The sequence below is a fragment of the Pollachius pollachius genome (genome assembly GCF_949987615.1).
Source record: "Pollachius pollachius genome assembly, chromosome: 2".
Lineage (NCBI taxonomy): Eukaryota > Metazoa > Chordata > Actinopteri > Gadiformes > Gadidae > Pollachius > Pollachius pollachius.
The window spans coordinates 11,541,560-11,564,880 of record NC_136935.1 but is presented as its reverse complement, the minus strand read 5'-3'; the positions used below and the strand labels follow the sequence as shown (position 1 = coordinate 11,564,880).

Below are 23,321 nucleotides of genomic sequence, written 5' to 3'. Positions count from 1 at the left end.
TAGAGTATGAATAGGTTAATGATTTAGGGAATCCAGTCTCTAGTAATTAATGATTAGGAAATTATTTGCCATAGCTCCCCAGCTCGACAGAGTGCTCTTCATTTCCATTATGTATTTAGCTTCGAATTATGTTTTCCCCATAATACAGTATTCTAACCAATTCTTATTTAACCCAGACAGGAATCATGCACACACGCGTGTTCATTTAGTTCTCATTTATATTGCATAAAAGCAGCGTAATAAGTCGCTTATAAACGATTATATAGCAAAAATATATATATCAGTATTAATACATTTTAACTATTAATTAGTTAGCATGTCTTTGGACGTCGCACTCCTTTGTGGAGAAATGGGAAATTTATTCTACACACAAAACCAGGCTATTGTGCCATTAATATTGTGCTTACTTTTCAATATGAATGTATAGTCTGCCCTGTGAAGCAATAGCATTTCTGAACATATTAAAAAACATTAAAAAACCATTAAATTGATTTATCTCTGAGCCTCCGCCCTCAGCCCCTGCACCAGACCCCCTTAAACCCCCTCCTGCTCCTTAAAAAGACCTGTACCTCAAATCACTGTAAGTTGCTTTGGATAAAAAGGCACTTGCTTATGAACTAATGGTAGGTAAATACAAACACTTCCTCAAACTCTAAAAACTACTTGCGCTGGGGGGCCAGCCGGCACACCACCTCAAAGACACAGCTCTGCAGCAGTGGGAGATAGTGCTTCCTGAGGACGCGGTACAGGGGCGCGGCCTCCATGCCAGGGAAGGTCAGCGGCTCCTCGTTGAGCAGTGCCTGCACCCTGAGCTCGCCGCCCTCGTCGCAGTCATACAGCGCCACCACCAGGTTGGCGGCGTAGGGCAGTGTGCGGCTGGTGCGGAAGGAGCGGCCCCCCTGCGCGGCGAAGTTTGCGGCCGTCAGCGGGACCTCGTCCTTGAAGAGGCCCAGCAGGGTGAGCAGTGGGAGGAGGGTCTCGGCATGTCCCACCTGGATGCTCACCGCCTCCGAAATGGGACCGCCGGACCTGGGGGTAAGAGGAGGGGGAGACGGAGAGGAGGTACAAAGAGTCAAATAGGAAACTGAATAAATGATGAACAGACAGAGTTTATATAGCGCTTTTGTAACCTGTGGCCACCTGACGCACTTTAGAATCAGTGCCTCACAATCACACGCTTAAAAATTAAATGAATACAACAATGACCATGGCAGACATGCAAGGCAACAGCCCGGAGGGTGAGGTGTCTTGTTCAGGCACTCCTCGGTAATTAGCTAGAAGGAGCCAGATATTTAGACAACTGGTTAGACCTCTTGAGCGACATAACTACAACACACTACCGATAAATGAGACTATTATAGGCTAGTAGACCAAGGGTATCCAGAATTGGCCCATAAAAGAGTTCATGATTGAGTGTAGTTCCAAGGTTACTTCAGGGGATGTGTGTTCACATAGTGTGTTGACAGTAAAAAACAAACCTTCATGTGAAATGAATAATAACCCTATTTTAGGCAAAGCTCATGGGTATCAAAAGTCAGTAAATACTCGGGTAAGGTTTTGTTTCAGGGCCAATGAACTGTGAATTATTTCCCAGGAGTTTCAAGGGTCAACTTCAGGACACCGATTGACTACTGCAAACTGTTAAAAAGTTAGCATCTGCTCAATGACTGACACTTTTTATAACCCCAGACTCCGCCACATAGTCCAACATAGGACACACACAAGCCTGGAAAACATTGGTGCATGTAGATGTCATGTACATGTCATTCTCCATTTAATGCATGGAGCTTCTGCACATGAGAGCATTCTTTGGAGATCTGTTTCTGAGTCAGCCATCCAAATAATATATCAGCCTATAAAAGTAGACTGATGTTTTCTCCTCCAAACTGTACCCCACATCCTAATGATATAATTATATATACAGCGAAGAGAGTAGGTGATAAAGCATCTCCCTACTTGACACCAGATGAAGTGAAAAAACAGTTTGTAAGAAGTTCATTCACCCTCAAACATGACTCAGGTGCACTATAGAGGGAACAGAATGCATGATTAATGAGTCTGCCTTTAATAACGATTTTGATGAACCTGTAAGCGTGAAGGTTTCTGTTTACTAAATAAAAAGCTTTTTGAAAATCAATGTAATAACAAACATAGATGTATTCTCCTGCAATCTATTTCGTACCTCGTTCCTCAACCAGTACATTTTCGTTCTCCAAAAAAGTTGTTACCCTATCATCAAGCAGAGTGGGGTATTGTTTATAGATACATGTATGCGTGTATACGTGTTGTGTACCAAAACGACTTAACTTACTTGCTCTCCTCTGCTGCCTTGTCTAGCCGACTGAAAAGGTCATGAAACAAAATGCAGCTCGATTGGCTGTTAATCAGATGGCCATAGCCCCTCTTCCAGTATTGCTTCAGGTCATTTGAATACTCCATTACCTGCAGAAAAACCACAAATGACTTCAAAAACAGCACAATCTAAATTCCACTGCTTGTGACTAACAATAGTATTCAGATTATAACAATTTAGGGTCAAGTAGCTGTCACAATGAAGTATATTTAGGGCGATACTGTTGAACAAATAAAATTAAGAAATTCACTTTTTATGTTTTTAAACGTCAGCCATTGCCAAACCAGTAGTTTAAAAGCAAGATACCTGAGCATCGACTTCATCAAAAAGCCTACACCAGGGGGAGTTGACTGTGTTGATTGCGAACTCATAGGCACAGAAATGAAACGCAGCTCCTGTCATATCTGTTGAATTGAGGGGTGAGATGACATGTTAGAACTGGCGTAGAACTTTTTCGTTAAGTTAAATATACATTTTATATTTCTATCATGTATGTACATGTATACGGTTAGGGTTAGGGTTAATATGCATATTTTTCTGTACATTTCCAAAGTTTAATATTATCTTGCATTAGCTTACTGTATTTTTGTGTTTACATTAATTTAACCTATTTTATTTATATTCTCTATTTGTTAGCATTAATGGAATGCTGGCCAATGTTAGCTCATCCCTGTTGTTGTACACTGCCCACACCACCAACACCTAACAACTAATAACCCAAAGCCCAGCCATTGTGCTGTTCAAACATGCTAATTTGGCTTACCACAAAGCCACAAGTTTTTTTTACTGTCTGTACTACAAGAAACAACATACCCTGAAGTAACCTTAGAACTACAGTCAATCATTACCTCTTTTTTATTGGCCAATTATGCATACTCTTACTCTACTAGCCTATTCTAGGCAAATATATTAACAGTATGCAGCCCCACCTGCTGTACAAATTAATCCTTAAAAATACTAAAGTTATAATACTTGATATGTTATGATATGATATGCATTATGCAGATAGAATCATTTGTAGCATTACAAGTCATGTATATATTCATCGTAAATAAATGATGAAACTTACTGAAACACAATTTCTTATAATTGGCAAATCCCCTTTTTTAGCAAACCAGAGGATGTGGTGGAATAGGCTACTGTATTGTTCGTAGAGAGGCGGTGCAGTCAAGTCATATGAAATTTGTGATATTGCATCCAAATCAATCATTGGTATCACCTCTATAAAACGGTGAAGAGGACAAAGGCAAACTCTGAGTCAGTGATTAATGTCTCAGGGCCTCACCTCCCCTGCAACACCTTTCTACCAGAGGAACTTATCACCATCTGTACGCCTATACTCTGTAAACTTTCCCATTAGCAGCCTCTGGTGGCTTGAGTTGTAGCTACAGTTAAAGGTACAATAATTGTAATGTCAGCATAAACTCATTGGATTTTCTTCTTGATTGTTCATGTTTGCACGAAAAACACATGTGTGTAATGGATCCCACCTGCGTTGATGAGGTTGTATGGGAGGCCGAGGCGGTCAGCCATCTTCTCCCCCACCCTCTGCATTTCCGGTCCTAACTCAAACTCGTCGCGCTCGGCCATAGAGCCGGGGTTCTCATCCACTTCCTTAACAAACCGGGGACACTCGTCGAAGAACCGCATCAGGGTGTTGTTCACCTTGGGCTCAACTTCCTCTGTTTTGGGAGAACAATTAATACATAATAAATATCATTTGATGGATAGGGGATATAATGTAAACACATACAGTATGGGACAATTCTTCTTCACTCACAATTTAGCAAAAATTGATGGGCAAATATATATATACATAATTGGATAGACATACAATAATCTAAAAAAATAAAGATAGGAATGATGAACACAATCATAACCTAATCAAATAAGAAGAATCAGGTCTCACACACGCATACACACACATCTATATCTATATCTATATACAGATATGGATGGATGTATAGCTATAAAGCCAGTCAATCACATATCTTGAGCGCACCTTCAACACTCCACAGGTCTGTGAGTCCTTTCTTGAAAGCCAAGATGCTGGTAACGCACCTGTGCTTCGAGCTGGTGACGAAGCTAATCTTTCCACCTCGCAGCATCTCCCTTGACACCAAAGATGGAAAAAGCTTCGACAACCTAACGGCCAAATGTTTGTGATCCAGTACACCTTTATCTGCAAGGCCTCCGTCCATGTCTTTGGTGTACCACATGACGAATTTTTCCTTAATCTCACGCACCCAGATGGCATTTCCAGAAGCATTGTGTACAATGAGGTTGTACAGCCTCTGCATCTTCTCCACGTTTTTGCTCGTTGGGTACCGTGTCCCATGGCGTATTATGGCGGACAAATGCATTTCGCGACATCCTGGACGGAGGGCTTGTAAAACTGATGTGTTTACAGCATATATGTCCCCAATAAGAGTTGGATTGACTTCCTCATATCTTCCTTTTGTAGAGAAATATCGAGCAATCGTTGGGATGCTCGAAGTTACGGTCGCCCGGGCATCTTTAAGCATAGGCCTACAACATATAATAGCGCTTAAAAATGCATACAAAGTATACAAAATGCATGTAAGATAAATCCTACCCATGGTGTCTCAATAAGTAGTAGCCTGACGGACTTTGGATTTCAGCTCAGCTGACGCTATTTTAAAATGGCCAGCTAAAAGCATTCACAGAGTTTCCTCAGCCCCACAGAGGAAGAGGTTGATGCGCAAATATCATGTGATGTAGCACTATTTGAGATAAAGATATATTTCCGCAAAATTTTATAATAATACATTGTTGCACGACAACATAGGCCTAAATCCTTAACTATTAACGGTCCAATGGTAGCGTTTATATCTGTTGATAGAGGTATTTTGACATAGGACCTATCGATGCGTTTTGCCATGGTGAGCTTTTTTTAATTTGTGTGTTGCTCATTGTTATGTGCCGGTTCGGACTGGGGTAATTTGCTAGGCTGCTTGACTTCCAACGTTTTTCCCCCTGCAAATAGATCTAACAAATACGCCCTGGAAACAGCAAAGAAATATATATATATATATATATATGGAAGGATAGCTAGATAAATTAAATATAAGTTTAAACTGTTTTCACACTGTGACATATCTAGAAAGAATTAACAAAAAAAAGCAAACCAAAAAAGAAAGCTAGTTAAAACCATTGATTTATTCAAATAAATAATTCAATAGGTAGCAAATGTGCACTCATGTTCAAGAGAATGAAAAAGATAATCGTACCACAAAGAAGTATACCATTACAGCCGGGGTGACAGAAAACAAATATAAACACGGCTATTAAAAATTACAACTTCATGGCTCCAGCAGGGCACTTTCTGCGTGGTCCAACGCTATGACGTCATGGGAACTCCCCCCACTCTCTTGCGTAGCGCCAACAATTCACACTGCTAACCACAAAAACACAGGATCCACCACATTTACCTGACTACCTGCCGGTTTTTGATTTTGGAGCCGCATATCTCTCTTTTTTTTGTACATTTAACTTAATCTATAGTTCTGTCTGTCGAACTGGTCTGTGGTTGGCTTTAATGTGTACAACGAGATCAACGACTTATGCAATTTTCGGCTGTCTGAGCTACAAGTCTTCCCGATGTAACGCTCTTGCGGTAAGTGTCAAACGGGCTCTTAAATAAACACGATTTCAAAGAGCGTGCTTTGGGGTGATACGTGATACGAACTTTATGGTCATGAATGCAACCTCTTAGTCCATCGTGATGGCATATGAGGTGGCCTTGCATGGCGATATTGCGCGTATAGTCGGGCTAACACGTCCCTCTGATCATGAATCCATACTGGACTAGTGCTGTCTTTTAAAGCCGTGTCTGATCTGCTGTAAGCTACAGGGTAGCCTGTCTTCCTAGGCTATAATTAATGTGTGGTGGTATTCCCAAACGGATTGCAGCCGTGGATTTCCCAGTTAGTATTTTTCTTACAGTTGCTTGGCCTATGTTGTATTCCCAGCTATGCAGGAATGCTTCGAAAATCCTGTTTGCTTATCTGAATGTATGCTGGAGTGGTGAGTCCTAAAGTCACACGATGCATTGCCAAGGCAACGTGACCCAGTAGAGAGTCTGGTAAAAGCGAGTCATCGGTGAGTAGCGTCACGTCTGAGGGATAACGTTAGGGTACGGCTAGACACAAGTTTCCGTATGTTGATGGTTATTTTATGTTCTGAAGAGGGTAACAAATGGTTTATTATCATTATATTAACAAGAGAGACACACCTTTATTAACACTAATGACCCTGGTTTATGACATCCACAGGAAATATAAAATTAAAGCCACAGGTCATTGGCTAAAACAGCCACTGTTCTTCACTAAACAGGGCACAGGTGTAAAACAACAGATGGCTGTCAAAAGGTCTCTGTGGGCGGGTTTACGTGCACCAACATTAAGAAGTTACGATTCTGAGGGTTTTAAGTGATACGCACTAGCCGACCTGATGAGCGAATGTTAATGTCCTTTGTGGTACTAGTTCAGCGTGCATTGCAAGCCTCATTGCCAATGCAAAACGTGTCGGAGTGTGAACAAGCCAGCGTTTATACGTGCTGTAGGGACCGTTTTAAAGTAGGCCTTGTACAGGTTTTCCAAATGAGAATAAAACCAAATACGTATACACACTGTGTGACATACATTTCAATGTCTATATTCCTCGAAATACATGTACGTGATTATCTTCCCAGTGGTGCAACAAATCGTCAGTGTCTTGGATGTAGGCCTAATAATACAGTAGAAGAACTGTCGACACAAAACCATGCCTATTCTGCACAATGGTTCTGTGTTGTGATCTGGAATTATACAATATAGCCAACATTTTCAGAATTGATTAACATAGGTCTATTAGGTCACTTCATCATGTAAAAGTGATATTCTCTTTGGTATGAGAACTAATCTTTCAACCGGAGGGGTAAACATCTCTAATACTTTTGGGTTACTTCAAGTTGCTAGTAATATTGATGACTTATTTTACCCAAAAGCTAAATAAATGTGATATGTACAGCTAGGCATAATAACAAGTGTAATAAGCTACATAAGTATCAGCGAATGCTTTTGTCTTTTATTGCAGCGTAGATAAACGTGTATATGTAGGTCAAATGTTGCGGATCTCTGATTATTGGAAATTAATCTTGCATACCTTATTAGAATAACATAAAATAACTCGAGCTTGCTAGCCTCCCATGTTGCAGAGAGGTCTCTAATATCCATTTCAAAGTTTAACCCTAGTTCCCCTTATGGGTGAATAGGGACTTTCTCCTCGTGCCATTCAGATGCACCGTGAATAAAAGTGATAATTGGGGAAATATTCTTAACTTTATTAGCAATATTAGCAATTCACTCTGTTGAATTGCTAATCTGCTCAATCAGCCGATTCAGATAGTTTGATCTAAAGCAGAGAAAATCCCTCCACCAATAAAAGGTCCTTAGGTTGAGTAGAAGGATTGCTGTAAGTGAGGTATTCAGTTGTCCATTCTATATATAATATTTAATGTTTCAATGTCCTCCACACAAGGTGAGATCGCCCGTTGATACCAAAGATACGTGGCATTGTTTACCTGTTTGTACGTTCAACAGATACTGCCTAGTTCTCACTTCCTTCTCAGGGTGTTGGGTTACAATGAAACTGAACATGGATATAGTCAATGAAGTCCCCACCAGTGAGTCACTTTTTTTATAGTAGCATCCGAAAATAGGAGGTTATGGTACAAAAACAAATTGATACCACCTCTCTGACAGATTGTTGACATGGTGTGGTGCTAGGTATGTTCAGACTTGACATGTTAATAAGTCACTGCTCCGGTCACAAGGGGCTTTGCTCATTACCGGATAACACCTGCCTGCATGATGTTTATTTCACTACTTAGCCCACCTCTCCAGAGTATTTCTTCTCCACGTCGTAAGCAACCTTCTGTCCTCTCCGTCCCCTCCCCTGGGAAACTTGCAAGATCAGGTTTCTTTTTTGGATGGTCAGGTTCTGTTGAGTAATCGCATTGTTGTAATGCTGAGATGTAGAGATCTCATTCCTGTGATTGTTCTTTTGTACAGACTGATAAAAGTTGAGACATAATTCCTACAACATATTTATTACCACAGCAAAGCTAACATTTGGATAAGTAAGTTGGGTTACAGGTAACTATTAATACATCTTTCATGCTCTACCAATGCTTTGGTAGAGCCAACAACTATTGGATCTACCAAAATCTATTAGGCCTGCATGATAGATACCTGGTCACCTTTAGCGGTGTAATACTTTGTGTTACATTTACGGAGGCCATACCAGATATCTGTAATCAGCTAGTTGCTCAACATGCAACCCTTTGTGACCCACCATTCCCTGCTGTTCACACAGTACGCACAATACTCAATAACTATTGGCTCTCCCAATCTACAATAGTTAATTCAAGGCTACTATCTGAGGAAAATGGCTCCACAACTGAATTTTCTTGGCATTAAAAGCACCAAAACAACTTTTAATGTGATGCTCTCGCTGCTTTCCAGGAACTGTTTGTTTTATGTTTTTTAAGCAGCTTGAGTGTAGTGCTAGTTTAAACCTAGTTTGTCATCATCTCTCTGGTGCCCGTCACAAAGATAATCTATTTTAACCTTGATATAATTAAATCATTTCCTTGTAGGTTGTATGCAGCGAGTAATGCATACAAATAAGTTAATGACCATGATTATAATTAATAAGATCAATCATAAATAAGTTAAGAAGCATTTCAGCAAAACCAATGTTCCAGTTGATCGGATCTTACTGGATCGTGTTCCAGGCCTTTCCCCTTTTTGAAATCGGACATGCACGATACAGCTAAGGCTATAACAACAACATGGCCAGAATTACTAACAACATAGCCAAATTACTATTACTAACTGTTACCATTACTACCGCTAGCTTGCCAGATGTTAAGGCTCCCGACCATCGTTTTTTTCAGGATCTAAGTGCCGGTACAGATTAGGCTAGTTTGAATACTCGTGGCAAGTCGGTGGCTGATATGAGCAAAATGCAAATCATCCATCCATTATTGAGCGCCCCAGGCCTCAGTGTCAGATGTCATGATTGGTTCAACCATTGGGGCAGACTTCTGCTAAGATTCAGATATGTTAATTGCACTTGGATGAATCACTCCAATAATTAGAACAAACTTTCTCTGTTAAATAGCGCCAGGCCATTTTTGTGTGAATGATTGTTGGTTTTCTGTTGCTACAATAGGCTGGGAAGTGTGCAGCTGACGTGATGCTACAGAACAGTGTTGGGTCAATATTTGCTTTGCTCTTCCTGCCTGCCCTGTGTGGTGCTTTAAGAGGGAAGGGGTAAAAGAATACATATGCACCTGTAGCTGCCTCGTTTTCTATTTTTTTCCAAATACTCGTGGGACCACGGTTTAAAAAGTCTAGAGAAGGAGGAAACGCCCAACAGGTGACAGGAAGAAAGGTCAAAGAAATCTCGGTTTATAGGCATTCTATTCAGGGGCTGGAATAGGCTGGCTGGAGCCGATTTTATCTTTGTTTGGCTTTAATGTTACCCCATTGTTGTCTGACTTTGTAATCTGCCTCATCTTTTCTAGAATTGGTTTTGACCTTTTATCAAGATAAAAAATAGTAACATAATTGAGTCAAATGTAATGTGGCACTTCTGATTATGACCTGTGCTCCTAGTTCTGAAAAGAAATGCCTTTGTGATGCTAATCTTCATGACATTGCATTACTTGATGGACAGCTCCACCTCCCTTGGGTAACTGAGAGATCAAAGTTACTTGTGGATAAAGTTACAGGTTGAAGAGGAAAAGTTGTTCAAGCAACCTTCGGGGAGTTGTGAAGCACAGTAGATGGGCAGGTACAAAAGTTCCCGGTTGGGCGGTTCCCCTAAAACGCAGGAAGTGGCGTGGAGGTAAAATAGGCAGGGAAGAGTCAATTGCCAGGAGGGCAAAGGATCCACGTTTGGAAGTCGTTCTCCTCTACGTTTTCTTTTTTCAAGCAGGTCAAAGATAACCAAGGATTGAAAGGGTGTGTAGCCGGGTTAAGTTCTTTGTGGTTCACACGCGACCTTATAAATGTTTCGGAAGTGTTTAGGATAGTTTAAACCATGATGAACATATTTACTGTTATTTCGTTAATTTCTTTGAAAGTCAGCTTTAAACTCCTTGTGTTTCTCAGCTTTGTGTAGATCGCTCACTGGTAACAAGTCCAGTACCATCCTGTGAAACACTTCATAGACTATCGTTGACGGTTGGATAATTGAGCCTGGCTTGGTGTTGTGACTGGAAACACACACACACACACACACATACACACACACACACACACACACACGCACACTCACATACACACACACACACACACACACACACACACACACACACACACACACACACACACACACAAGAAACTAGCCCCCTGGATTCCTGAAAAGCGAGAGTGTGCATGAGAGTGGGGACCTTTGGTTGAAAGTGTGTTTGTTCAACTCATTGCCTCAGACTGCTGTGAGGTAGTCTGAGGCAGTTGGAACCATTGTCCTAGGCAAACCTTAGCTTACTTAGCAAAGGTCCTTTGGGTGTCAAGGTGCAGGTAACTTGGCGACACCTTGCTGTCCTGCTGCCTGTACCCCCACAACCAAGTTGGGTATTTATACACCGTTGCCGCTGTGTGACTTTTTTAAATTGGTACTCATACACAACAGAGTAGATTTTGGGAAAATCTTTTTTTTAATTCCTGACATGTACTGCTGTAACACCCTTATTTCCCATCTTATGATATGGGCATTAAAGTGTTCTGGTGTGGAAGAAATCTGTCAGGGTGATGTATTTCCTCAAATAGGCCTAGTGTTTTGAATATGGTTACCCCAGGAAACAATGGCTCATATCCCCTTGATCCTTTCAGTCTAAAACGAAAAAGGAACCCTTTTTCGTTTTAGCACTCCAGTTGAAAGAGCTGATTTCTGCTTTATTCTAAAGAGGGAAGCTATAAGCTGCGAAAAAAACAAATATTGGATAGTCTTCCAAGACAAACAGCCCATGTATTCGTTGATTTGCACCTCGTCTGCAGAGAAAACCGAACCAAATTGAATCGTGGAGAAGCTCAACTGCATTTGCATGACATAAGTGCTATTGTAACTGTAAACGTATGTACATTTACCTCCTAAAGGTAAAAGTAAACTGCTCTCTAACTAACTAGGGAGTTATGCTTTCTGTAAACTTTGTAAACTATTCCCAGGTCATCCGAGTAACAACACACCACAGTTTCCATAGGGTTCTATATGGAAATGAAGTGGTCGGTGGTCACCCAAGCCAAAAAGCCATATTGGCCATCTCATCTCAAAAATCCCCTGCACTTATGTTTGAAGCTCTTTATGTTCCAATACTATTTGAACATAAAGAGCTCAAACATAAGTGCAGGTCCTTTGTTTGAAAACAAAGAGTGTATGAAGTTTGTATTTAGACCCGTGCATGTCCTTTTTGATTTGTACTTCAGTTCTGCTCCTGTCTTGTAGTTTATTTTATTTTTGTTTGGGTTGAATTGGTTGTGCACACACGCGTTCATATATGTACATGTATATATTTATATGCACAGGCATAAGTAGTCTAAGTCTATGCGTCTTGATTCTATGCTTTTCTGTTGAGTTAGGGAGGGGACTCTATTGAGTCACTCCCTGCAGACTTGAGCTGGATAAAGTTTAGTTTGCACACTTAGCAGAGCAAAGGTCCCTTAATGGCTGCACCGCTTTACAATCATTACTCTTAACTTAATTATACATTGTAAATGGAACACCGTATGTTCTGTCTCTTTCCATCCCCCTCCCCCACTTCTGAGATCTGTAGCTAGCCAATCAGAACGGCTCTGCTATCAGCTCCCGCCTGCAGTTTTCTCTCACTATGCTCTAAGCTATCTATTTATTGATTTTACTTTATTATTTTAACCCCCTTCTAGAGTTTGTGTCAAATATTATCCAGCGTTTGTCAATAACATTGGAGGCAGAATGTGGTCGGGTCAAGACAGCAGGTGGCTGCGATGGCAGGTGTTTGTGTGAGCTCTAGCTGTAGACTATCCCATGTTAAATCCATTAGCTTAGTCCTGCTTTGGTTCTGTTTAACCTACATGACACTGGTTCATCACAGGCTAATGATAATTGGTAAGCTTTATGCCTGTTACCATTTTTTTATACGAGCTTGAGTAAAGACAGTATAGCCAATATTGTTATCTGTGATCTGTTAGGATCTTAAATGTTTTGAGACCGTGAATGGAAGAACAGGACTAGATGGCAGACGATGAGTGCAACAACATAAAAGTGCAGAGTAGAAGCACCCTCTGGTGAGGGTCGATAGAAGTCTCAGCCCTGAGGCAAAACAAAGTAGTAAACAGTAAAAACAGGTCACAGTGCCAAGCTATACCAGGGAACCCTAGTTGGGTGAGGTTGGGAACAAAGCTTGATTTAGCTTTGACTCAAGTTATTTGTTTTTGCGTGGCTCCTTTAACTGCTACTACTTTTTACTATTATTATGGTTGTATGTGTCATGTGTGATCTATATTTCTATTTGTAATACCATATGACTTGGAGACTTTCCATTTTCCTGTCACGGTGTTTGGAGCTGTTTACTGGTAAACTGTGTGCAGTGTGGGCTGAGATGTTGGGCTCCTGGCCCTCGTGATGTGGGGGGGGGGGGGGGGGGGGGGGGTGGGGGGGGGGTTGACCTTCAGCCTATTAGATGAGTTTCAGCTGGATATCTGTTCCTCTCCCCCTCTCCCTTCCTTCTTCTTCTTCTTCTCCTCCTCTGCTCCTACAGTCTCCAGCCATCAGCCCTGGCCAGCAGCTGATCCTAAAGCTGGTTTCACACCGCCGCGCGGCAATTCGCCGCCTCCATTCATTTCAATGAGGGAAGGTCGGCAGAGGTGAGGCGGTTACAAAAGTGGCTGTTGACCAGGAAGCGGTCGCCGCCCACGTGAACGCGCACAGATTTTGCCCTACCGCTCAGCTTTCCCCGTATTGAAACTTTCGCCGGCAGCAGCAGCAGCCGCTTTTGAAAACGCCTGGCCCTTCATGCCGCCGTGCTGAACCCTCCGGCAGCGAGGCGGTTATTAGGGTGGTTGCCGCGCGGCGGTGTGCATGCACCTTCACACTCCCATCTATAGCACAATCATCCCTTATGTGGATATGTACATTTACTTACATATATATCCTCCTACATACATAGAGATGAATGCCATGTTTGGCCTTGTACCTCACATGAATGATGAATGCCACATGTTTGGCCACGGCGTTGTTAATTGCACCACTCACTGTGACTGAACCTTGGGTTGTTTCTATTTGTAGTGATGGATCGTGCTGTGAACATTTGGGGTGGTCTTAACAAGGTTAGGGCTTTAGCCTCTAAATGGATGATAAAGGAAAAAGGCCGTTGATGATTCACTTGTACAGCGACGGAAAAGCTTGTTACTCTTTGTATGAGGATGTAGGGAATCATGTAGAAAGTATTTCCCTGCTGAGGGAATTTAAGATAAGGGAAACTCCCACTGGTGACTTAGTGCTTCGGTTATTGTTGTACTATTTTTTTCAAGCTCTTTGAATGAAGTCAATAATTCATACACTCGGAAATTGATCTTGCGGGGAGCCGATGTCAATGTTTTTTGTGTATTTTTCTATGATTTAGAACACTGCCAAGTGACAGTAAGCACAAGCATGTGGTTGTGGTTTATCGTTGACTCACTCATAGGTCATGTCATGAGATTGTGTCCGTAACCCCTGGCAACACTGTCAAGAAGAAGTGAAGAGGAAAGCTAAACTCCTTGTTCTTTATGTCTTGTTTCCTCTTTTCTTGAAATATCTGGGATTTACAGGACGGATGACCTTCAGAAAGCCGATGAGATGAAGAACCTTCCATAGCGAGAACCTTGGGCTACAAACTCAACCTTCAACCCCGCAGGAGAGGACTTCGACTGTGACGGAGAGGACAGTGGCGGCAGCGGTGGTGTTCGTGGTTCCATGGTCTTTAATGATCCAGGGAAGACCATGCGCCATACCTCGCGAGAACTCGCCGTGGACCCCTAGACTCTCAAACCTCCCTCCGGTGAGAACCCCTTCCATTGTCTCCCCTTGAACAACGACGACCCCCTCCCCCCTCCCCGTCCTCCGCGGTTGCCCCTCCCCGAGGTGATGAAGGACGTGACGGAGTGGTCGGAGCAGGACGTGTTGCGGTGGCTGTGCGAGGAGGGCATGCAGGAGTACTGCGATGCCCTGGGAGGCGCAGACGGCACCGCCCTCCTGCGGCTCACCGAGGCCGACTTCCGGTCGCCGCCGCTGAAGCTGGTGTCGTCCGACGGCGGACGGCAGCTGCTGGAGCGACTGGAGACGCTGCGGATCGCGGCGCACATCGCCGCGGCGCACCGGAACGGCCACCTGCCCAACGGACACGCCAACGGACACTTGCCCAACGGCGCGTGGAAGGCCGAGGCGAACGGCGCGCCGCTGGCCCCGCGGCTCAACGGTGTGCGCCACGAGATGGTGCACATCCCCATCCCCAACGCGAGCGCCTCCGGCGCCCCCGTCACCACCTCCTCCTCGCGCTCCCACTTCCCGTCGGAGTGGGGCAAGACGGCCGTGGCGTTCCTGTACGCGGTGGTCTGCTTCGTGACCACCACTGTGGTCATCTCGCTGGTGCATGAGCGCGTTCCCACCAAGGAGCACACGCCCCCGCTCCCGGACAAGTTCTTCGACCTGTTCGACCGCGTGGAGTGGGCCTTCTCCATCTGCGAGATTAACGGCATGCTGCTAGTGGGGCTGTGGATCGTACAGTGGACCTTCCTCAAATACAGGTACAGACAGCTTCAGCCTTTTGAAAGGCCTGATCTTGTTTTTTGAGTTTTAATACGTAACTATAATGTTACATAACTCTAGGTCAACTCTAATGCTGTATTATATTCGTCCTTATTTTGTCCACGTTTCTGTTAAAGTTGAAGTCTATGGACTTCATAATGTCATATACGCTTTTCACCAGAACAGTTTAGGTTCATCGCAAAAAAAATATTTTGTGATGGGAGTTCTACAAGGAGGGGGCTGTGATATCCCCAAGGCGACAGCCTATTTGCGATACTTTTTTCAAGATTTCATTTTGTAGGAGTGTTGTACTGAGCGGTGCTTTATATGAAATGTGCCAAACACCATTGCGTTATACTATGAGTGTCCTAGAAGCTTAACACTCTCGGACCCGCCTTGATATAGCCAGCGAAGACAAGCGTGTACCATCCTTTTTCCTAAATATCCTATGTGTTCCACAAACTTTTAAATCCAAGTGTCAAATAGTGTAATGGTTGGCAGTTTGCGGAGAATGGGGGTTATGAAAAGTGGGTGGGCATTCGTTAATACATCGATGTTTGGGAGACATTATTTTTTGAGGTTGTTTCCATGTTCGATAACTCAAAGTTGTCTGTCACTCTTTCTGAGAAGGTTGCGATCCAAAACAAAACTGCACACCGTCATGTTATCAAAAGCACCCTATATTCACGTACCGAAGTGCAAGTAAACATTGGCTAGTAGCACCGACTGCAATTGAAATGAATGATCAATATATATATACGTGAAACCTATATTACCGTTATAGATGTATATAAATGTAGTTTACCTCTATGGATAATGAAGTTATGTTTGATAATAAAAGGACTAAGAAACCTAAATAAGCTGTTATCGCAGACACATCCTTCAACGTACAGTGTCCATGGTGACTATGATAAAGATACCCGACTTTGATTGTAAACTGATATATTTGCGGGCTAAAGTACAATGATGCAAAAAAAATGAATTTTGCTTTTTCGCAAAAGGTAAATCGCACTCTATATATACAGTCAATGGACATTCAGCTCCATGGTTTTTAATAATTTTCTTGATTGGTTGTTTGATTAGCACAATGAACAATCGCGTTCAATGTATTAGGACTGTTACTTGTAAGCTATGATCTACATTATTCAAATTGTAAATTTCCCTTGAGTCATCCAGCATGCATTTTTCATCCAAAGTGGCTTACAAATGAGGCTGAACACCGTCCAGGGCATGCCTCCACTTAGATTTTAAAACATGACTTTGTTCTTTTGCAGGTCTATCATTGGCCGACGGTTCTTCTTCATTGTCGGGACGCTGTACTTGTACCGCTGTGTCACCATGTATATAACCACCCTGCCTGTTCCTGGCATGCACTTCAAGTGCTCTCCAAAGGTAGGATGTGGCTCATTGTCTATATATAGATATAGAGTGTAATGAAGAATAGGCTGCCTTTTATTTAATGCTGTCGTCATCATCAACGATCGGGAAAGCATTTTTAATACTTCGAATATACATTCACAATATGTACGTGCGTGTGCAGAGATGGATCTGATTTAGATGACCATGTAGTCGTTGACTGTGGTGGAGGTTAAAGGTGATCCGTCATGATGGACTTTTCTCGGTACGTTTCCCAAGAAAAGTTGGAGCATTGACGTCGTTACCCTGGGATTTGCAGTCTTCACATTGTACAAATGGACCCACATTTCCCAGGATTCATCAGGGAAACAAGCAGCACTCCCTAACATTAGAAAATAGTCTAGCTTGATTAGTTATTACTTAGTTTTTCTGTCTGTCTCTGCACACCTTGCAGACTATTCCATAGACTGCAAGACTAGCTGTTCAGTCTAGGCCAAAATAAATGACTATTTGATACCAAACTAGCTTTCTTTTTGCCAAGCTGTTCGGTCTAGGCCAAAATAAATGACTATTTGATTTCAAACTACCTTTCTACTTCCAAAGCTCTGCTAAACCATTTGTCTATGCCTGAAGACATGACTCTGTTTTATTTGTGTGACTCTTTTTCCAGCTCATGGGGAACTGGGAGGTCCAGATGAGGAGGATAATGAAGATGATCGCAGGCGGAGGGCTGTCCATCACAGGATCCCACACCATGTGTGGTGATTACCTGTACAGCGGGCACACAGTCATGCTGACGCTAACATATCTCTTCATTAAAGAGTGTAAGTTCCGCTACTGGCAGCTCTGTGGTCTGTTTATATCGCGTGGACATGTTTCCCTTTTTCATTGCGAAAGTGTGGAATTTGTACCATTCTTATTTATATGAAAACGTATCATTGTTAATTATTTTGGTCCAATCACTTTAGCTTTACATTGAACTCTCAAAGATCCATCAGCAATAAGACAAATGGAAATGCGTAAAAACTAAAAGTTGGGAGAGTAGGACAAGTTTTTGATAGAACTGTCTTTTAGAACTGTCCAATAAAGGTTAAAATATGGTACTTAGAACTTGAGGTAAACCAGACATTAACCATGCGTCATCCAGAACTTGACATTTTTAAAATTTATGCCTTAGCCAAAGAGGAAATGGTTTAAATATTTATTGACGGTGCAGCTTATGAGTGCAATGCAACTCATCCTGATTAATTGTGAGAAAGGGAAAACAGGCTCATGCGGTCCTTTATATAGGACCCAACAATAACTGCGGATGAATTTGCATAATGCTGTTGAAATATGGCTTCCTGATGACTAAAGCAGGTTTTATAGCATTGTACCACAGGCCTAAACCTCATTGGATAAAATGTAACAGGATAAGACCAATGTATGTTATTTTGACTACATCTAGGTAATGATTTATACTTGTACCCACAACTGTGACCAAGTTAATAACATTAAGTGCAAAATTATAGTTTGGGCATTTGTGGCGGCCCCTGGTGGTTCTGGCTGTACTGCACTTATGTTGATCATACAGCAGCTATGAAATCATAAAGCCATAGTTTCAAAGTTGAATAAATAACACTGATTTGTGGTACATGAAAGGAGGCCTTGGGAAAACAAGTTTACAGTGCTTGTACTTAGGTTTGAATACTAATGAAAATATGTGGAGGCATTTTCTTGTGCAATCACTTATCTCACTGATAAACCTTGTTCAGAGATAGTTGTGATGTAACCATTTTCCCTCCAGCACAATTCCTATCGGCTTATCAAGTTGGGTGATACTATTTAGGTGGAATAACTTGTTTGCATTTAGTTTACATAATGTGGCATTACAAACAATTTAGAATAATAGTTCTGTCCCTAGAAGACATCTAGGGACGGCTGGTGGCATCAATAGGAATAGATATTTATATTATTTTTAAAGGAAGACAGAGGAAATATTTATATTAACAGCGTTAACTCAGACACTTTATATTGTCCAACCGTTTACAGAGTGCTTACCCTGGCCTTTTCACTTGAGCAAGACTCTTGTCCTTTCTCTAAATCTATATTTGACATATTTTTCTTTGATGGAATGGCAGATTCTCCAAAGAGACTCTGGTGGTACCACTGGATATGCTTGACCCTGAGTGCTGTTGGTATCTTCTGCATCCTGCTGGCCCACGACCACTACACTGTGGATGTGGTGGTGGCATACTTTATCACAACCCGCCTCTTCTGGTGGTACCACACTCTGGCCAACCAGCAGGTGAGTCCTGCCTCTATCTCAAACTATCAAATCTCATAATTGTTCTACATATTTTACATCAAAGTATTAAACAAATATGAAAAAGGCCAGATACAGAGTTGTTTCTGATCGACTACAGTCAAATGGGTGTTGTGTCTGATTGGTGTAAAGGCTCATTCACTTTAGATCAGGCATTGCAGCTGTTACTGTAAACTGCTGAGGCGATGTGGGAGTGTCACTTCATGGCCCCATTTGTGTGACATCATGTTGTGACCTTAAACCACTCCCTCATGGCAGGGTTGCTCAGCTCTACAAAGGACAACACGCAGTCCCGGCTGCGCCGTTTTCCACAACCTCATGCACCCCCCACCACCGCAGTTTAAACGCACTAACCCCATTAAAATGAATGGTTGAACTGGCGTGTCCGGCACAATGCCTGATTCAGTTTTAATGTAATGACTTAGTAACACAGGGGTTGTTTATGATTGGCTGCATTCAAACAGGAGTTGTTGCGGATATTCTCAATGGAGCATGGAAAGTTGATGAACATTTCACAAAACAATGTTAAATCAAAATGTTCTGTTTGTTTCCATTCCAGTCCCTTAAAGAGACGTCCCAGAGCAACCCTTTCTCTCGGGTGTGGTGGTACAGACTTTTCCAGTACTTTGAAGAGAATGTGAACGGCATTGTCCCTCGGAACTACCAGCTGCCATTGTCATGGAGACTGTCCCATTGGAACCGGAACGTACAGTACAGCAAACTGGAAGTCCACTGACCCCCCCCCCCCCCTCCTTCAAGGGCAACATTGAAATCTATAGGGCTGACCTTCCACATTTCATGGCTAGTGTTAGCGCCCGTGGCTAACAGATCCCTGTTTAAATGGTTTGCACTGTGACCCATGACTTCTTGACATCACATATTTTTGCTGTATTGTATCTGAAGGTGCGTTCACACCAAAAGACACATTGGTCGCCCGTTCGCGTTGTCGCCCAAGTTTTGTCGCGCGACAAGTCAGGCGAATTTGCTGGCAACAGTTGGCCGGTTGAACGCTGATTGGCTGTTAGGTTAAACATGTCACTCAGTGGCCACGTTGTTAAACTCTGATTGGCTGTCATCACGCGAATGTCGCGGCAAAGTTGAAATATTTCAACTCGAGCTAATTTGTCGCGCTACAAATCCTTGTGAACGCGCTCGCCTGTGCAGGGCGAAAGTGTGGCGCAACAAATCAAAGTGAGTGTCCTAGAACAAAGCCGGTTTTCTCTAATCGGGCGAATAATTCGCCCGATTCGCGTCCCTACGTTCACTTTGTATGGGATCGTGTCGCCCCTCCGCGTTTGTTGTGAACGCACCTTAAAAGACAAAATATCTGATGATACTTGGCACTATTAATGTATAATCAACCTTTAATTTTGTTTTACTAGTGTGTTTTCCCCCATTGGGCGATGTTATAATTTTCTTCCTAAAGATTGAGCTAGCATTTAAAGACAACATTTCGAAATTTGCATTTTTGTTTTTACAGCCATACCGACTTCTGCGTACGTTTTGCTGACACAAAACTGCATACTTTTGTGTTGGTTTTAAGTGTTAGTTTATTTTTTCAGTGCAAGTAGTGTCAATCAACGTTAATTTGATCAAATGCCATAAGCAGTTCCTTTTTCTTTTTTTTTTTATAGTTAATAACCTTTTCTAAACTATCCTTGCAAAAAGTTAGATGGCAACAAAAATAATAATTTTGTAGTTAACTCAACTTTATTTTTCAGAAAATTATTTCCAAACCAATGCTTTTCTAGATTTTTACATATTTCAAGATAGAGAACGGAGAGCAGACTTAATCAGATGTGGTTTATAGCATTATTCCAGTGCCTTCCTTTCCTAGATCGTGCAATGGATAAATTAAAAGTGGACGTGTCCACAAGGTGGCATGAAGTTATTAAACGGTTGATAGTTCGCATGAATGTATGAATAATTATGCCAGCCTTACCTTTGAGACAGGTCTTCCCAAAATCGAGTGCAAAGAAACAATATATCCTGTTTGTATATCAACGTTTATCTTAATCTTTGACATGTTTGCTCGAGTCAAGCTACCCTTGACTTAGGCTCAGCATCTATTTATTGTCTTACATATTTCAACCTCAACATGTACACTATATATTTTTAAACGTCTTGTACATAATGTGAGATGGCTTCATTCATAGATGTGGTGAAATGGGTAAGGGTGAAAATGTTAACGATTATATTTGTTAATGTCTTGGATTTGTTTACCACTCTTGTTGCTGCCTATACGGAAGGGGTTTCATTGAAGCCCCAGACTTGGTACCTGATTGGGAGATGAATGCGGCCTCAAAGAGCCTTCAATTTGACAAAGTCTTTTTTTTCCGCTTATGAATGCATGAACCATCTGGTTTACTTTAACTTTGAATTGTATTCGGTGGTACAGAGGGAAGGCGTCCAGCTGTAACAATTGTACCATTTTTATTCAATGTGACAGAAGGTTATTATGGAGAATGTTGTGCTGTGAAACCGGATCCTTTCGGGGGGCCGAAAAAGTTTTTGAGCATGTTTATATTGGGTGTGTGTGTATGTGATAGTTTTAATGGTATATACTTCCCCCTCCTTGCGGATTTGTTCCGTTAACCACCTGATTAGTTAAGAGAGAGAGTCTTTGTGTTTGATAATGCTTCATACCAAGTTGTACGCCAAAATGAATCCCACCTAACATACATAGCGTAGTTAGCCAAATGTCCTGCTAAACTCCTAATGCCTTGGCCATGGGGCCAGGTCAGATGTGCACAGGGATGGTGGGAGATTGGTGCAGACACTTTTCCATGAATGTGAAATTGTGTTCATTATTATTTAATTTTAAATTGTCCTGAGCACACATTCATGGCAAAGAACCCTCATATTTGATCATAATCACATTTATTTCAATCATGAGACAAAACAAAACGATTGAGTCTATCTAGAAATGCCTAAAATCCTGATTACAAACCACTTTTTTTGCCATTGAAATTGCACCAAAATATACGTGAATTTGGAAGCAAACCAAGCAAACAGCCTAGTCCTTCCCTTTTTAAATCTTTTTCACAGAAATTCCTGAAGAAAATCGAACGGAATACATTTCAGAGGTTACAGCACTTAAACATGAAAGGATGGATAGAAGGGATATGACCTTGAGTTCGGTCTTAACTTATTATTTTATTTTTTTAAATCAAAGTAATGTTTGTTGTCGTTAGATATGGCGGGACCAGTCCCACAGTCTAACTGTGAGACAGTCTAACTGTGAGACTGGATGAAGAACGAGCACCACTGTTCCCTGTGTGCTAAGGTGAAGCAGTGGGCTCTGGAATGTGTAAACTGTCTCTTCAATTGTGTTTATGAGCACACCACATAACTCCTGTAAAGGGTGATTTTTAATTGAAATATTTCAAATATTTTCAGGCAAATCCAGAGAACTGTTGACACGTCCCGAGTCAGGACTTTAATGTCAAATGAAAAATTTTGTATATATATATATATATTATATATATATATATATATAAATAAAAGTACAGTATTAATAATGCAATTTATATATTTTCCTACTAGTTCCCTGTTAAATGCCAGTTTAGCCAGATTTTGTTTTTCTGAAGTATTGGAATGTTTTTTTTGTTTTACATTGATCTATGTTTATCTGTGAATTAATTATGTGATTTGTCACTTTCTATGTGCAACAAGTTTGTAAGCTACAATTAGTAAATATGACAGAGGATACTACCTGGATTTTGAATTAAAGATTTTACTATACATTGTAGTTGAAGCCTCCGTGTCAAATACTATGGTTCCCCACGTGGTATGCTGTCACTGTACTAGACGGGCACATTCACGATCCTCCAGTAGATGGACACATTGAGTTGCATCAAATGCTCTTCTCTTGTCTAAGAAAGAAGGACGAGCCTAATAAAACCACTAAGTCTTCTGACTAACAGAAATGAATGGGGGAAATGATCATGCCAAATTATGCTCAATATTTGAAATATATTCGTATAGGATTTTTGTACTTTTTCATCAACAGAAACGGGAAGCAACATGAGATTGGGTTGGAGAAGCTCAACCATGACTAAGACCATGCCAGAGGAGTTTGTTTTGGAAACAGTAGGGACACCGAGACCCAATGTGCGTTTTGCTTAAGCTATAAACACAATTGAGTAGTCCCAAAATTGCACGGCTACTTTTTCTAATGCTACCAATTTATTGGGGCTACCTGTCAAACTGAACTACTGCCCATATTATATTTCATGAAAAACATATTTGTATTATCATACGTCTTAGAATATAGGCCTGCCTTAGAAGGGTTATTAATAGCGTACAGATACTTCCTGTGATGGAGGGGCTCCCCTGTGTTTACTATACAATGTCGGGGGGTTTAGATGAGTTTGTCGTGCACTTGGAGTAACGAGCCATTGGGAGCAAAAAGGACCTCGTAAATCTCGCCGTGAAAGAACCAAAAAAAAGTACTGCTCTGCTTACTCAACT

General features: G+C 41.7%; 2 protein-coding genes across 2 annotated transcripts; one reads left to right on the top strand and one right to left on the bottom strand.

Annotated features, from left to right (window-relative positions):
• Positions 1-200: 200 nt before the first annotated feature.
• On the bottom strand, positions 201-5,005 carry minpp1a (multiple inositol-polyphosphate phosphatase 1a). The gene is made up of 5 exons (XM_079731094.1): positions 4,356-5,005; positions 3,844-4,035; positions 2,660-2,757; positions 2,312-2,442; positions 201-1,029 (listed from the first exon to the last, which is right to left on the bottom strand). Exons 1-5 carry the CDS (start codon positions 4,951-4,953, stop codon positions 660-662), a joined length of 1,389 nt encoding a protein of 462 aa, XP_079587220.1. The 5' UTR covers positions 4,954-5,005; the 3' UTR covers positions 201-659.
• A 779-nt stretch (positions 5,006-5,784) lies between these two features.
• sgms1a (sphingomyelin synthase 1a) lies at positions 5,785-22,561 on the top strand. Its single transcript, XM_079729406.1, has 6 exons — positions 5,785-5,990; positions 14,212-15,186; positions 16,462-16,579; positions 17,214-17,367; positions 18,664-18,830; positions 19,408-22,561. The coding sequence occupies exons 2-6, from the start codon at positions 14,528-14,530 to the stop codon at positions 19,582-19,584; spliced, it is 1,275 nt and encodes a 424-aa protein (XP_079585532.1). The 5' UTR covers positions 5,785-5,990; positions 14,212-14,527; the 3' UTR covers positions 19,585-22,561.
• The last annotated feature ends 760 nt before the right edge of the window (positions 22,562-23,321 follow it).

What these genes read in the sequence shown, in the direction of transcription:
- minpp1a (XM_079731094.1), bottom strand. Translation starts at nt 4,953, where the DNA reads ATGGGTAGGATTTATCTTACATGCATTTTGTATACTTTGTATGCATTT. An exon ending in AGACCTGTGGAGTGTTGAAG is followed by an intron (nt 4,036 to 4,355) that starts GTGCGCTCAAGA and finishes CTCCCAAAACAG; the next exon opens with AGGAAGTTGAGCCCAAGGTG. An exon ending in AAGGCAGCAGAGGAGAGCAA is followed by an intron (nt 1,030 to 2,311) that starts GTAAGTTAAGTC and finishes TCTTACCCCCAG; the next exon opens with GTCCGGCGGTCCCATTTCGG.
- sgms1a (XM_079729406.1), top strand. Translation starts at nt 14,528, where the DNA reads ATGAAGGACGTGACGGAGTGGTCGGAGCAGGACGTGTTGCGGTGGCTG. An exon ending in ACTTCAAGTGCTCTCCAAAG is followed by an intron (nt 16,580 to 17,213) that starts GTAGGATGTGGC and finishes CTCTTTTTCCAG; the next exon opens with CTCATGGGGAACTGGGAGGT. An exon ending in ACACTCTGGCCAACCAGCAG is followed by an intron (nt 18,831 to 19,407) that starts GTGAGTCCTGCC and finishes TTTCCATTCCAG; the next exon opens with TCCCTTAAAGAGACGTCCCA.